This window comes from Gallinula chloropus, assembly GCF_964237585.1.
Source record: "Gallinula chloropus genome assembly, chromosome: 1".
In the NCBI taxonomy this organism is placed as follows: Eukaryota; Metazoa; Chordata; class Aves; order Gruiformes; family Rallidae; genus Gallinula; species Gallinula chloropus.
In genome coordinates, this window is record NC_140085.1 from 54,525,042 (window position 1) to 54,541,637 (window position 16,596).

Genomic DNA, 16,596 nt, shown 5'->3' on the forward strand with positions numbered 1-16,596 from the left:
TTGTTAGATTTGTTTGACTTTTCCTACCCCCACTCCTCAGGCATGTGCTCTCTTGCCTTCAGTTCTTCAGTTTATCTCAAGATGAACTTGGCGTGACAGTTACTTCACACCCACTGCCAGGTTAAAAATAAATCTTGAAGTGATTACAGTGACAAACGCATTGTACTGCTTCTGTAGTGAAGACTTTAAATTAAAAAAAAAAAAAGGAAAAGGGAAAAAAAAGCATTTTGCTCTTTTGTTGTTTAGCAGGCTGGCTTGCATCATTTGAAAGCTTCATGTTATCTTTCTTCCCTGCGTTTCCTCTCTGTGGGGCTTCCTCAGTTTACTCAGTTGTGGAGCTGGGCGGAGGGTGGGGGTGATGAAACAAAGTTTTGGTTGGCTGTTTTAGTGATGGAGTCTTTCATGGTGTGATCCAAAGCCTAATGAAGCTGATGGACTTTGGATCAAGCCAATCAAAAAAACAGATCTGTGTTTGGAAAACATCCTGCAGACTCTTTGAATGCTATATCTAGAAGTTAAATAAATGCTCTTTACCAATGACATTCCTGTCTTATCTCCTGGTACTTAAACCTGGCTCCCTGCTCTCCTTTTATTGTTTGCTCAGGGAAAAGCCTGGGTTGTTGATTACACTAGAGACAAAATTGCTTTTCTTTTCATCGTGCACATAGCTGTATAACATTCGCCCAAAATTCTTGTTTTCAGCAAAGTACGTACAGTGTATTTACTGTGTGTGCTTGTGATTGGGGGGTGGTATAGAGAATATTATCATAATATGATGGTGCATTTTGCATGAAGCTCTCCAGAATGCCTGGTCTGAGCTTTTACCATTGTAATTCCATGTATCATTTCAGTGTTAAGCAATGCCCTAGGGTCAGGAAAACCCATAAGATGCAGCTGGTAGTTAACCTATATGTCAGTAGTCTGCACAGAGGATGTAAACCAGAGCATTTCCATATGAATAACGCCATCTGTTTTTTAACTCCCTTGCATTTAGTTCTCAGCCTTCCCCCATCACAGCCATTGCCCTGTATCTCCTTTCAGTTTCTTGTCATAACTCTGCCCAGTCACAGCCTTCATGACCCAGAGGGTCACAAAGCAAGAAAGTGTGTCTGGAGCTCATGCTGCCATCAGAGCTGATGTAATGAGGAGAGAGGGCAGGGGAAAGTTGAGACTTTAAGTTTGAGAGATCCTAAATAGTGCCAGATGCTGAACTGATGAGATAACTAATAAGATGTGTAGTGGTAGACTTTAGGAGGGGGAAGGAGCAGGGCTTAATTTTTTTTACTCCCCCCCCCCTTTTTTTTCTGTCCACCCGAGGACCCTACAGATTTCCAAAGGCAGGTGTGTACTCCACAGACATTTAAAATATCAACTCATTGGTTTTTCAGGCTGCCTGTAGATTGTGCATGTGTTAGCAGGTTTCAGCAGACCACAAACTCAAAAAGAATTATTACGGATTGTCTTTTTTCCACTGCTGCCCAATTTCAAGTGAGAGATCATAGTACAGCACGTCACCTAATTTAAATTTCCTTTCTTTTTTTTGTCACGTTATGCGGTATTTTTCAAGTGAAATGCTAAATTGCTAACCTTTTCTGAAAGTTGTGTTTACACGTGATTAGGAAAATACTTTGCCTAGTGGGTGCTGAGTTTCATTATGAATACAGTCCTGGACATATTGACTTCTGTGGGGGGCAAGATTTTAGTTCTAAATAGTTTAATGAGGACCAGTAAGCCTCCCCTCTGTCCTACTGGGAGCTGATTATAGCCTAAAAATGCTACAAGGTGATTCTTCAAGTGTAGGTGGGGCTTTTCCTCCTCCCTGTTAATGATCTGAAGGTACCAATGTTGGTTTTGACCATTATTAGCAGTTGAAATCTTATGGTTCCTGCGTGTTGGTGCAGGGTTTTTTTGGTAGGTATTAGTTTTCCTGTGCACTAGAAAAGCCACTATGTATAGCAACTTTTAGCTTGAGGCAGGTCTTCTGAAAGGACATTTGTAGATGACTTGGGAGAACTAGTATGAATTAAAAATAAGATATTATGATTGCATTAGCAGATGTAACGTTTTTGCTTTTTTGACCCAAATCTTAGCAAGAAGATACTCTGGGCTACCACTACCTTTACAGACAGACACCCTCCCCCCCTCCCCAGCCTCCCCCAAAGTCTTCCTTGTATGTAGTACCAGCACATATCTTAATAAATAAGGATCAGCTTATTTAGCATGCATACAGGAGCAAGAAAGTAAAGCTCTAGCGTCAAACCAAAGGGATTAAGGCAGTCCCAGGGGGAGTAAGCTGAAGCGGCAGAGAAACATAACCCAGATGGTACCCGCCTTGCCTTCGGTAATAGGGAGCAGCGCCTGGAATGTCTGCAGAGAAAATGCTTGTCTGTGTTGGTGCTTTGAAGGCTGTTCGCTCATGGGAAGGGGGGTTTCTGTCCTCTTTGTACTCCGGCAGGATTTCCGGGACGCTGTGGCACATGCCTCTAGGCAGCTTGGAAAGCCAGTGATTGAGGACAGAATCCTGAATCAGATCCTGTACTACCTACCTCAGCTGTACGAACTCAATCGGGACCTCCTGAGGGAACTGGAAGAGCGATTATCTCACTGGTGACTATCAATAAAGGGATACCGCTCCTTTGATGTTCTTGAAATTTATTTGTGGGGCTTATGTGACTCTGTGTGACCACGGCTCGACTCTTGTTTCTTTTCTACGTGCCTTCTTAAATGACAGAACTGACTTGGAAAAGCACAGGAGATCATTTTCTGGTTAGATGTGCTTTTTGCCATTCAGATGTTTCCAGAAAGATCCAGAAGGCAGGTCAACGCGTTTTTGGCAATCACTCTTTTTAATTTAAAATTTCATATTTAATTTAAAGTTCTGGTCCCTGCATGAGCCTGATTTCGTTAGAGAAAAAGGAAGGCTGTCCTGAAAGGTAGTTGAGATCTACTAACCAGTCGCTGTGTGGATTGACAGCCACAGTCCCACTGAAGTCCTCTTTCAACTACACCGGTGTGTGGATCTAAATCAGATACACAAAGCCTACTGACAATGAGTAAAGACTGTAATCTCATGCTGCTTCTTAAGGGGTGGAGACTGTGTCTTGAAGTTTGAAGATACATCTCCTCAGAAGCCCAGCTCATATTAAGGTGTACAAATGGTTCAAGACTGTTTTAAGCAGACATGGTCTAACACTAGCACATCAAGGTCTGCCTGGTAAGATTTTTTCAGAGTAGCTACTTAGTTGGATACCTGTCTCCTGGGCTGTAAGCTTTTTGTTCAGAACATAATGTGGCATGTCTTACTGTGAAGATTGTTGTTTTGCTGTAGATGTACAGTCTTTTGAGCTCTTTCTAATTGCTCTATTCTTGTTCCTAGGCTTGATCATCAACGAATTGCTGATATATTTGTGAAAAAGGGTCCCTATTTAAAGATGTATTCAACCTACATCAAAGAATTTGATAAAAACGTTGCACTGCTAGATGAACAGTGTAAGAAGAATGCAGGTTTTGCATCAGTAGTCAAAGACTTTGAGGTACTGTAGTCTTCTGTAAGGTACATCCTATTTTATAGCTTTTCAGCAGTTGTGGCCTTCTATAAGGCTTTAGAGACCATCCTCCAATTTGTTTGTTGCTTTTTCCCTGCAAAGTGATGGCTTAAGACTTAGTAAGGTGGAAGTGGAAAGAAGTAAACTCAGATTTTGGCTACCACTGTGAGGTGTATCATAAAGGACCTTGATTTTCAGAAAGTTCAGCCTTTGCTACAAATTATATCAGACACATTAACAATCTTCTGTGTCATCTCCTGGTCATACTATGCACTGATTAACTCTCCTTCTTTAACCAGGTTGGTTTCTCTACCACATCATAGGGCAGTAGCTTACTCATGGGAATGGTGTTTCGTTTCAGTTAGAAACGTTAAAAAAAGTGAATTTTCTGATCTGCATATTTCTGGAAGTTTCAAACCCAGCCTGTGCAGCAGTCAGATGAAAGCTGATTCATTTCCCTAAGAGCATTGCCAGATTCTTGCATAATTCCCTTAGAACAAATCAAAGAAGAGGTGCAAGCTCCCTGAGCACATGAACCATACAAACTGTGAGTCCACCTCCTATTACACTGGCATCCTGTGGGGTAATCTCTGCTCCTCTTGCTTACGAGAGGCTCAGAAGGCTTCTTACAGTAGGCAAAGGAAGAGCACGAGGTACCATCAGCAAAGGCAGGAAGAAGATAAGAGGCATTTTTGGGGACAGATGTGCATTATTTTGAATGCAAACTCAAGCTAATTAACATTTTCAAGTGTGGCTCTCTTAGGTTGGTGTGGATTCATTAAAACTTTGGCGGTGAGCACTGCTGTCTTCTCTGCCATTCTGCCTAATGGATGTTGACAGCGATTGCAAAGGAGCATGTTGCCCTTGACACTGGTGTTTCCTTTATTTCAGGGAAGCTTCACCTCTTGTCCTTTTAAGCAGAAGCACCTGTTTTGAATCCACAGAGTGCTTCCCGATGCCTGTTAACTCGTAATTAATTTTGCATGCAGTCTTCCACAAAGGGAAACTCTTGCTCTTATACCTCAGAGCAGGCACTTCAGTAGTCTCCCCTTTTTAAACAAAGCTTATCCGATGTAATCAGAAGTTGTTTGTACCTATGTTGTCTTTTGCTGGAACCTTTGGCTGCCACTGAATTGTTACTTATTTTGGGTGTTTCTTTCAGATGAGCCCCCGCTGTGCTAGTCTGGCCCTCAAGCACTATCTGCTCAAGCCAGTTCAGAGGATTCCCCAGTACAGGCTCCTGTTGACAGGTACAGTCAAGCTCTTCTACAGGCTTAAGAAGCCAGTCTTCACATGTCCTAGGAAACTTGTTTTCAGGCACTTCTATCTGTAAAGCATGTTTATCTGGCTTCAGATACAAAAAAAAACCCCAACGTGGCTTTAGAGGCTTTCTTTGTTAATATTGATTGCATTAAGATGCATGAGCGAGGTGCTAATATTCCCAGTGCTGTGGTGTGTTTTGGAAAATATGAAACCTGTGGTGGTTTTTGTTTCTGTGGTAATAGAAGCCCTTAATTTCCTTAGAGGGTTGGAATGTGCATGTTTGTTTTAGGCTTTGGTTTTTTGGGGTTTTTTTTGTTTGCTTTTATGAAGGAAAAAAGCAGTATGGAGCTGGGAGAAAGAAGTGAAAGATGGCTCTGCAATTGAACTTCTACAAGTGGCTTTGCCCTTTCTCCCTCACCCATGTGTTTTGTCTATAAAATCCAATCTCTTTTAAAGGCAAAACACGTGTTTTTAGTGTACCGGTAAGTGCTTAAGACTGGTTACAAGGGCACTGTAGTCTGTAAAACTGGTTTGGGATTAGGAAATCTGGGCTCTATACCCTGCTGTGGCACTGGCAGGTTTGGATGACCTCGAGTGAGTCTGTCCATGATGCGGTGCCGCTTTCCTGCAAAAGGCGGGCAGCGATGGAGACCTCCTTTGTGAGGTATTTTGAGATGTGTTTGTTGTAAAAGGGGGATGGCTCCTGTAAGGATTTGGAAATACTTAAGGCATTGTTTTTGAAAGCTGTTGCTTCTTGATGAGCAATTTAAAAATAGCCTCTGTTTATGTAGTAACTGCAAAATAAAATGCTCTGTGACCTTTATTTTTGGCTCTGTAGCAGCTTGTTGGCATTTCCCCAGCAAGTACTCAGACTAGTGATGCTATGGTGGATACAGACAAAGGTGTTAAACAGCAGTTACCAAGTTATTAACGGAGGCTGTTTTCATTTTGATCATCTCATTAAAGTCACAGGTGTTGAACAAAGGGTGAAAAGCCCTTATTAAATGGACTACTTTGTAGGGGAAAATCATAGTGACTCTTAATTGATGAAATCAAGCCATAAAATGGCACATGGGAGTTGCTTTATTTTAAAAGGTTGCTGGTTTTAGGGCACGCTATAGGCTTGTTACACACTCCAAAATCAGCCAAGCTTTGGATACATGCAAAGGTTTTAATTAAAAAGAGGTTGAACAGAGGATCAGGATGGAGTGAATGTCTTTGTCATTATCCATAGCAAAGTGAGAGATGTCAGGGGTGAATGGCACTGAAATGAAACTCGGATGTTGAAGAGGAATTCCTCATGACCATTAACTGTCTTTGTGACTGGAATGGGCTGGTTGAGACCTGAAAAATCTCATTGTGTGGTGATGAGCATTGCTGCAGGTGTCCCCCAGTCTGCAGTCCTTACTGTGGGGCTGCACAGCTTTAAATATACCTGCAACTGCAAATACTACTGACAGTAATTGGTCTGCTGATTTAGAAAAGTAATTTTCTCTTGTTCTATGGGGGCAATAAAAGAGGTCAGACTGAGAATTTAGGCTTGGGGAGTGTAATTTGGAGTCTTTTATTTTCACTGTGTTCAATCTCTCATGTGTTTCTGTTTTCCTTGAAATTTTCACTCTTCCCTATCTCTGTGGATGACCCATCTGCTCTGTTAGCTTCCAGCAGCTCTGCATAGCATTGAGCAGTCTCCACATAAAAATGTGCCCCAAAACCTTTGGAGGACACACAAAATAATCTGATCTCTTCTTGCAGTGGATGAGGTGCAGCTATGCAGCTGTAAACGGGGTGGGGAGAGAAGGAATCTGTGGGTGAGAGCGAAGGGGGGTAGCGGGAAAGAGCAGGGGAGCGAAAATAATCCGGGAAACGAAGCTGCTAGGCCTGAGTCAGCAGGGATTTCTTCCTATTTAGATGTTCTGTGTCAGTGGGACAGCTTTGTACTGGTAACCTGCTGCTACACGGTCACATCACAAGACTGTCGCTGTGCTTTGAAGTGGGGTTACTTTTATGCTAACAAAAGCAGGAGCAGGTGGACTCATAAATCAGCCAAGGAGAGGCACAGCTCTGTTGTGTTTCTGCTTAATTTTACAGCTTCTCCAGTCCAGCAAGTGAACTTCCACTTCCCTGAGCTCTGTACAACAAATATCACATGGGTTTTTGAAGATTTAGTTAGAAGCCTCTGATTTCTAATAGAAATGAAGGAGAGCTAATTCTCTTCTCCCAAAAACCTCTCATTTGAGTAGAAGACTTGAGACTGTACAATATGAACAGGGTCTTCATTGTCATAGAATATGCTTTTTCTCAACATAAGGTTTTTTTTTTCTATCCTTAACTGAGGTATGGTGAGGGGAGGCTGAGGGGGATGAAAATTAAGCCTTTACGCACACTGCTCCTTTGCAAGTTGGAAATAGAGTTGTCAGACTTGAGGCAAATTACCTGTTGTAATTCTTTGAGTTTAACATAATGAAATTAGATAACCTGAGACAAAAAGTAGTTAATGAAGCAGAAGAGAATTTTTAGCAGGAGAAGTGATAGTCACTGCCCCCCAGCAAGAAGGAAGAGAGAACTGCTGGCTGCTGTCAGGAGTAAGGCATAAGGAGATTTTGTTCCTCACAGAAACAGTACTTGTGTGCTTTTGTGTTGTTTTTTCTTGTGTTTTAGAGAATCTAGCAGAGTTACAGATTATAATTTCTAAGTCTGCCTCTCTAAAGGCATGCTTAAGGTCTTGCTAGTCTAAAGAACTCAAGTACTTTTCAGAGGGGAAAAAATTTGGCAAAGACAGCAGATACCCATTCCACCTTAATTCTTTATTTATTTTATCTAAAAATATTTTTGCTAAATTTTTACTGTAACATTATTCATGCCTGTGAAATCCTCTTGTCTGTATAATTTAAGACTGTGTCTCCAGAAAGTTGTTGCAAGTACAGCATTTCCAGTATGTATTCACAGAAGAGACTGAAAAATACCTGTCCCGGGGGTTCTGTGAAGCTGAGTTTTAGTTATGAGCTGAGGCCCCCTTACTGGATGTACACAGACAGTATTAAGATTAAAGTTTTGTAAATATTTATTATTACTTAGGAGATTTCACAGTTGCAAGTTTTATTGGCTGCTTCAGCTTTGAATTGCAAAAACTGCCTTCCTTTTTAAATACTGACTTTAAGTGAACACACGTGTGTTAAAATCTCTTGTTTTCTCTCTTCTATTCTCTGATGATATGACTTAGTGCCAGAATTCACCTATCCAAAAAACGTTTGAGTGATGTGAAGTGGTGCTGTTTTGGGATATGTGACATAAAGCATCCATGTACCACGACTCACATTTGGTCTCTGGATTTAAGTTTCCAGTGCAGTTACGTTGGATATTAAATTGGATGTCTCTGTGTACTAGGGACATTTACAGATGAGTAGATTGTACCCACCTCACCTCTTGTTCCCAGCCCGCAGAGGTGAGTGTGTGGTTGGCAGCTTTAAGAAGCTGATGGTTATGTGTAAGCTGTAAGGATTCGTTCTTTATACTGGGAGGTTCCTGCTGGAGTCCTCTGTGCTGAACCTGGTGAAGATCAAGTTGCAATTGGAAAGTTTTAACTTTTGCTTTACCTTTGGCCTTTTTGAAAAAAAACAACCAACCTTTTAACTTTGCTTTATGGTGGGCGCTCGAGTGCTCTGCCTGGGCAGTACAGCACAGTATTGCACTGGAATGCCTGGAAGCTACTACAGGACAAGATCTTGAGGGATGTAAGGGACGCAGTGTTTATGAAATGTAGCTGGAGAGGTTTTGGTGCCGTGTCAGACTTGTCTTAAAAGATCACGTGTTGACCAGCGCCTGCTAATGAATGATGAGACGCAACTTTGAGGAGAGCCGAAAGCTGTGGGTGTTCTGTGGCCCAGCCAGACCTCCCAGCGCTCCCTCCCTGCTTCCCTGCAGGAGACTCCAGCAGTTCCTCTTCCTTCACCCCAACCTGCTCTTTGTGCTTCTCTCTTGGATCCTCCCTTAAGCCTTTGCCAAAGAAGTACAATTCCACTGCCAAATATTTCTCTTTCTGTGGTTCTGTTGTTCTCAAAGCTTTCATTAACTGCGACACGACTTCTCGCTCTTCGTAGCACTTCTACTGCAGAAACATGTTTCATAATTTCCTCCCTTACATTTTTTTTTTTTTTCCTGGCATAAGGAAAAGCTTACACTACACTGAGCAGTCTCTGAGGGGCATGCATGAAGCAAGACATCGTATGAAGGCGGGAACAATTGGCTCCTGATCCTTCTTAGAGTAGAAGGATGGATTTGGGTAGGGCGAGCATATGGGAGTTGAATTATTTCACTCCTACGTGGAAGTTGTACAACTACGAAGCTAAAATTGAATGCTTGCTGCATCACAGACAATTGGTTTTCAGTAGATCTGCCAGTATCTTATTACTTCATTTAAGAGGTAATTATAAATCAGTATTTGTTGATATTATCAGTCTAATGTGTATATTTGTGTGAAGATTTCCGATTTGGTTTCTTTCAGTTTTAAGCAGTTCAAAGCTGTAGTTCGTAGAGAATAGATGTTTGATTTTTACTGAGGATATATATTAATCTTTGGTAGGATATTGTACTTTTTGGAGAACTAGATGCTCAAGCGGGGAATGGAGACTCAAGGGAGATGTTTTCCTGTATAGTTCATACATTTGGAGTTAATTTTAACGAAGTAAAATAGCTTTGAAAACTACCGAGACTTTAATGGATTGAGGGTGCCATCTCGTGGTTGAGGAGCTAAATTTATAATTGCAAACAGAAAATGCCTATTAGAACATTTGCAGGGTGTGTGTGTATCATATTTTATTGTTTAAAACTGTTAATCATAACCAGATCTTCTATAATGGACTACTTATTTCTTTCCTTAGCTCCTGTAGGAAAGTTAGATCTTCAGGCCTATTATCAACCTATTATCTTCAAAAGTGTTTGCATCAGCTTAAATCTAAATGATTGTGAGATGTACCTATTTTTCACTTGCTTTGTTCTGGAATACTATATACAACATATCATAGTAGATATGTAGAGAAGGCCACTGCTTCAATAACCTCCTCTTCCTCAAGCAAAGTATATTATGATATATTTTCATTATGGAAATGTTGCTTTTCCTTTTGTTATTACTTTGATGGATTTGAAGGATTAGTAGTAGGCCTTTGTGGCATAGATCTGCCTGAAAAGCAGTTTTCCAGTTAAAAGGTGGGTTTTACTACATTTTAATACATTTACTGCATTATTTCTTTAACAAATATTTTTTTTTCTTCACACAGATTATTTAAAGAATCTTTTAGAAGAATCTGCAGACTATAGGGATACTCAAGGTAAATGTTTCTGTAAAGAAATCAAAGCTTATGTGCATATGATAATATCTCTAAATTTTAAATGCGTGCAAAACGCTAAGCCAGGAACAGAAATACCTTCTATTTAGTTCGGTGCCTCTCAGCAGAGGTACTGAAAGATTGCAGGATTGTATTTCAAACAAGTGAGCTGATGGTGGTATCAGCTCACCATTGAGTTGAAACCAAGAGATAAGAGTGAAGTTTCCACACTTGGTTTAAGCAGATATTCTGGGCACCGAAAGCGACTGTCCTTGCATCCATAGCCCTTTCATGACAGGCAGTCTGGTCTACCAGCTGTTCTCACCCAGCTAGGAGCCTTTCTGGCCAATTCCTTTCTCTTTGTGCCAAGGGCAAGTGGCAGGAGTGAACAAGATCAGGGAGCAGCTCTGGGTTCTGTTTAACCCGAGGAGTCCTGCGGTTTGACTTGCCACGTGCTGCAGGCACAGTGGTGACTTACACAAGTCCAGACTCCGTGTTCCGTGGCAGTTTGGGATGAAGCTGGTGTAACTTGAGCGTAGCAACGCAGTGCACATTCAGACTGCTTCCTTCTTCCATGTGTGTGCCTCAGTGGGTGCAAACAGTGCTTCCAGTCAAGGTTTCCACTTGATTTGCATGAGCCTCTGTCACTCACTCCAGGCTCTTCGTTACCATTAGGAAGGTTGTGCAGATGTAGTTGATTGGTCTGCGCTAAATGAGTGCCTTCAGTGTGCTGAGCCAAGCTTTCAGTTTTTAACAGATATAATAGCTGACAGATGACAGGAAGTATAGCAAAAAATTTGGGTACTCCTTCCTATCCTTGTGAATTTAGCTAAATTTCCCTTCACTTTCTTTCAAGTAAATTTTGGACGTAGCAGCTCCAACATTTCCTAGTAGGAGACCACCAGCTATTTTTCAGCAGGCTTAGTTGACATCATGACATCTATATCTGTACTTAATTTTTGATCAAAAGCTTGATACGCCTTGGTTCATTAAAATCTTGAACAAAAGTTCTCCTTAGATTTAGGAGAAGCTTTTTTTTTGTTAGTACCTCAGTGTAGTTTCTTGTGTAGCTTCATGACCTTCTGAAACTTTTGGTTGAGAAAGCTGTATCTTTTTACATGCTTGCTGAATATGAACTCAACAATTAATGGAAATATATACATTCTGCAGTACTAATACTCTCATGATTCTCTTGGAAAAAAGACCCAAGGCTTTGGTTTAACCTGTTTTTATAGGCTTCTCTGGGCTTTTAAACAAATGGAGTATTTTACTTGGGGTGCCTGGCTGCATTTCAATTACTCAGAAGGTGATAAATGCTTTAGAGACTACACTTTTTCAGAGCAGTTGTTTGAGCTTTCAATTAAATTAGTCTTTATTTCCCCCCCCCTTACGTAAACTACAGGTTTTTGGATAACAACCTTGGATGGGTCCTGTCTCTCACTCACTGCTCAGTAATTTACATAATCCTTTTATGTGACCCTGTTTTGCAGTTACACCTTAGCATGTGCTACAGTTGAGTTGCTAGTTATTAAGTATCAGTATGTAATGAAATCCCTCGGTTTGGGTAACTCTTCTTTTTCAGAGATTTCTATTTTTTTCTTCTGGTATTAAAAGGTCAAAATTCAGAACTTCATACCCTTATCTTGAGGTGCAGCAAAGCTAAAGGCAGAAGAAAGAAATTGCAAAGATGTGGGTGATTTTTCTATGTAGCCTTTCATGACTGGCACTGGAGGCAGTTGTGTAAAATGGAAAAAAACCTTAATCTCTTCGTAGTCTCAGTTAAAATGTTGTTAGCTTTTCTGCTCTGAGACATTGCAATGAAAGCAATTCTTTGTGTCAGGAAACCAGAATTGAATTTTGCTTGTTGGGCTGCTTTTATTAACTGTAAGAAACGAGGGATGCTGTTGGTTGTAGCAATGACTTGCTAGGACACACTTATTACACTGCTATCCAAAGACTCTGGAATCTGTGGGGAGTGCTCAGGCGGTGACTGTACAGTCAGGTCCTTGAATCTTGGCCCGATGTGGAAGGGCAGCTTTGTACCTGTGCTTTACATAATACTGGTGATAACAAGTTGTTTCTTCATCCTTCAGATGCTCTAGCTGTTGTCATAGAAGTTGCCAACCATGCCAATGACATCATGAAGCAGGGAGTAAGTATCTTGACTTATGAATCTGGTGGGTTGAAACTTTTTTTCCTCTTTTTAAAAAATAAATAAATCTTGGATGCAGAGGCAATTACTTACCTTTTGCTTTTTCTCCCTATAGGATAACTTTCAGAAACTCATGCAGATTCAGTACAGTTTAAATGGACACCATGAGATTGTACAGCCAGGAAGGGTAGGTCCTCCAGATGGCATTCAGCAGCTTGCAGTAGAAGTGCAGCACAGATGACATGTGAGCCAAGTTCTGAAGCTGACATATACTGAGAAGAAAAATGGTCCATCGCTTAATTATTTGGTTCTAACAGTCAAATGAATACTGCCTCTCCAGATGTGTATCTTGTTTGCTTGGGTTTTTAGATATTTATCTGATTAAAAGTTATGATTTTTAGAATATGATTCCTTGCCAAACCTTCAGGCTGGCTTTTTTTCTCCAAGCTTAGCCTTGTATTTGTTGTGGTTTCAAATGCAGCCTGGAAAACTAATACAGAAGTTCAGTCTGATTTTCAGAAAAACATCAGGCTGGATAGCCTTTCTCAGAAAGGCTGTCTTGAATCCCAGAACTTCTGCACCACTTAGATTGTAGTAGTAGTGGTAATAATTAGGATGATGAAAAAGCCAGCTCATTTGTATGGCTTGTACCCTGAAAAGTTGTGTTTTGAATTGCTTGTTTTGATTTGCTAGGTCTTTCTGAAAGAGGGAACACTGATGAAGCTGTCCCGGAAGGTCATGCAGCCACGCATGTTTTTTCTGGTAAGATGCTGTGTAGGTTGCTGTGTGCCTAATGCTGGTGTAATTTTAAGTGGTTGAAGCATTAATTACACCACAAACATAACTAATAACTTCAGGTAGTGGAAAAAAATGACCAGTGGTTGCTACTCTACTTGTTCAGCTCTAATTCAGAGAGATCATCTGTTGCATATGCACTAATTTTAATAGAAAACCACTTCTCACTAAATGCTCACTTAAAATTTGAGCTGCTGTTATCTGTGTTATCTGTGTTAGTGGGAACACTAAAACAGTTGCTCAATCCCACTTAACCATGCCAAATCTGAAAACCTACAACTCCTCCACTGATACAGCACCCTTTCCTCCCTCCTCCTCTCCTCCCACTGCACCAGCTTGCTTGCATCCTGAGCAGACTGGGCTGGCTCTGCTACTGTTTTGTTTTGAAACTTCTGCATATCTCTGAAGTTTCTGTTGCCATTCAAACTCTTTGTTTATCTCCTCTATTGAGATAGAAAAGCCACTCTTAGTGTGTGTAATTTGTGGCATTATTGGGCCGCAGTCCTGGCTGAGATCTGTCTTGTAGTTACTGTAATGTGAATAAACATTTCCCTAGGCAGTCATGGAGTTTGTATCCTAAGCTTGCAAGTGCCTGCCTTATCTCTGGAGATGACTTTGTAGCACATAAAGCACTGAGAGAACTGCAAAGCATGTCTGTTAAGGTAGTACTCCATGAATCTGATGCTCTCTGGAGCTGGACTTCCTAAATCAAAATCAGATTTGGGTGCCTGTAGTTTAGATTTTCTTTGTTTTGTTTTGTGTGTGTGTGTTGGGTAGGTTTGGGTGTGTTGGATGTTTTTAGATACAAAAGGTGTTGAAAAGTCTGCACTTAAGCAGTGACTTTTCCGTTGATCGCACTGTGAAGATGTAGTAAGGCTCATGAAAGATTTGGTTATTTTGCAAAGAACTTCACAGCAGAAACTTAGGAGACAGTTCGGTTTTCTGGTCTGTGTTTATGTGCAGTAAATGAAACTTGTATTCCTGTGTTGAACAACACAGAAAATAAAAACAAATGGTGCATTAAATGAACCAAAGTTTGGCAGAACAGGAAATAAACAGTAGCTGCATGCTTAAACTGGCAAAATTCACATGGTACATACAGACAAATTTATCCTTATAAATTACTAATTTAAATCTGACATTTCCAAGTTTCTGGAATGTTTTGCTTTGAATGGTTAACTCTAACATCCTTTTAAAGTAGCTTGCTATACAATATAGCTGTGAATAAGAGAAACGTTTTTGTGCTGTGCCAAACGTGTATTTACACAAGTAGGATATAAATAGACACCTGTTGTTATCTAAATTCATACATGCAAATGTTTCTTGGGTTCTAAATGGAATGTAGGAAGTAGAAGATGCCCTTCTGGACAGTTGATCTCAGTGCTGGTATGAGTTCTGTACTTCAATAAAATGCATCTGAAATCCTCTGTAAAGAGTTTTCAGTCATTCAAAAGCATTGTTTCTATATTGCAGTTCAATGACGCCCTGTTGTATACTACTCCAGTTCAGTCAGGGATGTATAAACTCAACAACATGCTGTCTTTGGCTGGAATGAAGGTGAGTCTCTTGTTAAAAGGAGTCTTTCTCTAAATCTGTGTAAACTCAGGCCTTCAGATTTTCGAAACGTAGCTATATTTATCGTTGGAAAGAGATACTGAGGATGGTAACATTACAGGGGGATTCTACAGGCTTAACAAGTCTTACATAATACAATCTGTGGGACTGGTGCCTAGGTTTCCCTGAAAACTATGTTGCACCAGTATCATCTCACTTTTGTCCACAATTGGCCTACTCTGAAAGAGTCTGCTTACTTAGTTATTTCTTTTGCATTCTGTTCAGACTGCCTCATGCTTGCCTAGTAACTGCTTTTTGTTGCCCACACCCCAGAGATTAGGCTTTTCTGCCTGGTAGGCTTCTGATGGATCAGATCTCCATGGTTTACAGAGATGTGCTAACTGTGAGGGAAGATGCAGGACTTGTTTCTGAGCCTTTGTGAAAAGCATCACAGTTGAGCCCTGAGCCCCTCTGGGTAGTGGGAAGAGACACTCATGCTGTATTTTGACATGGTGTCTAACGTGACAGAAAGAAGAACAAACCATTGCCACAGGAATCGAGTGACTTGTGGGTGCTGTGAGAGAAAAGCGCAGAGTCCAGCTGCAGTGTGGATCCAGTGCCTCGGTCCAAGCTTTTTCAGGCAGAGATGCAAAACCTCTTCTGCCAGCAGATGTCTTGTGGTGGCTCAAAACTCAATTTTCAGCCTCCTTATGTTTGAAACTTGGTAGCTCAGAAGGGTCAGAAGATGATCCAGCTCTTGTGCTATGGGTCAGATACCCGAAAGAAGGCTACATCCTGTCCTGCAGCAGTGCCTTTTTTTGCCCAGATGCAGGAGGTGCTTAGAGGTCAAGGGGTGTGGAAGCACAGCAGGAGGTGTCTGATGGCCCTTGAGTTTTGTTCCCCTGTACACCTCCAGTGTTTGTATGGGGCCCTGGTGAAATAAAATGATGGGGGGGGGGTGTAGTCTTAATGTAGCTGGGCCCTCAATGGGTGTATGATGTCCTACTTTTGAGATCACACCCCTTCTGCAATAAATACATTGAGAGACTTTACAGTAAGTAGAACCAAACAAACTATAAAAGTACCATTTCAGTTTCATTGTCAAGTTTTCTCTCTTGAAGGTTAAAAAGCCAACGCAGGAGGCATATCAGAATGAACTGAACATTGAAAGCGTGGAGAGATCCTTCATTCTCTCAGCAAGGTAAGGCTAACAATGAATAATGATTTCAAACCCACGTGATTTCAAATGGGCCACGTAAGCCTTTTGTAGCTTGTTTGGCATTTACTAATGAAAAGTTACCCTTGGCCAGAGTAATTACAGAATAGAGGGAATGACAGATGGGTTTCTGGAAATAAGGTAGGCTTTGTTCTGATTTACATTTGTTCACATTCTTTGAAAAATTAGGTTCATTGTTAAATGGGCTGGCAGAAAGGAAACCTGGTCACATGTAATAAGGTACCATATGAATTTGTATTCCCTATACAGTTCACTCTGAATTGGAAGGAAGACTGCCCATTGTGAAATGGTGGACAGAAGCACAAAAGCTGTAGTAAACATGGCTGGTATTTGAGTAGTTTGGGCTTAGGGCAGCAGCTAGTTGGGATGTTGCTCTCCTCAGGACAGTTACTGTGAATCAGAGTGAACAAAACTTTCTCAGTTCCTCCTTTTCAGCTGAGCTACACCTTCAGAAACTTGAAGTAAATGGAAATATTATCCTCTCACTGCCTTTCATTGAGAGGAATAATGATTAAAATTGTCTAAATTCAATTAATTTTTAGGTTTTGCTTTTCAGTGTACTTTTTTATTGTTCCAAAGTTACTATGTACTGTCAGTGCATTAACAGGACAGGATATGAAGCATGACAATAAATTTTGATGTTATTATTGGTAACTGATATTAATGGGAAGACGTCATCGTGGTCTCCTCACTGAAATAACAGCGTAATTGAAACAAGAAGTGGAT

General features: G+C 40.9%; 1 protein-coding gene across 1 annotated transcript in view; it reads left to right on the forward strand.

Annotated features, from left to right (window-relative positions):
* Positions 1 to 16,596, forward strand: part of FGD6 (FYVE, RhoGEF and PH domain containing 6) — a gene marked incomplete at its 5' end in the record, with an annotated part of 69,179 nt that overhangs the window by 37,446 nt on the left and 15,137 nt on the right. Inside the window, 9 exons of the mRNA XM_084262518.1 lie at positions 2,456 to 2,607; positions 3,377 to 3,533; positions 4,708 to 4,795; positions 10,085 to 10,135; positions 12,226 to 12,284; positions 12,400 to 12,471; positions 12,978 to 13,046; positions 14,553 to 14,636; positions 15,755 to 15,834. Of these exons, the coding sequence (XP_084118644.1) occupies positions 2,456 to 2,607; positions 3,377 to 3,533; positions 4,708 to 4,795; positions 10,085 to 10,135; positions 12,226 to 12,284; positions 12,400 to 12,471; positions 12,978 to 13,046; positions 14,553 to 14,636; positions 15,755 to 15,834 (812 nt within the window). The remainder of the gene's footprint in view (positions 1 to 2,455; positions 2,608 to 3,376; positions 3,534 to 4,707; positions 4,796 to 10,084; positions 10,136 to 12,225; positions 12,285 to 12,399; positions 12,472 to 12,977; positions 13,047 to 14,552; positions 14,637 to 15,754; positions 15,835 to 16,596) is intronic.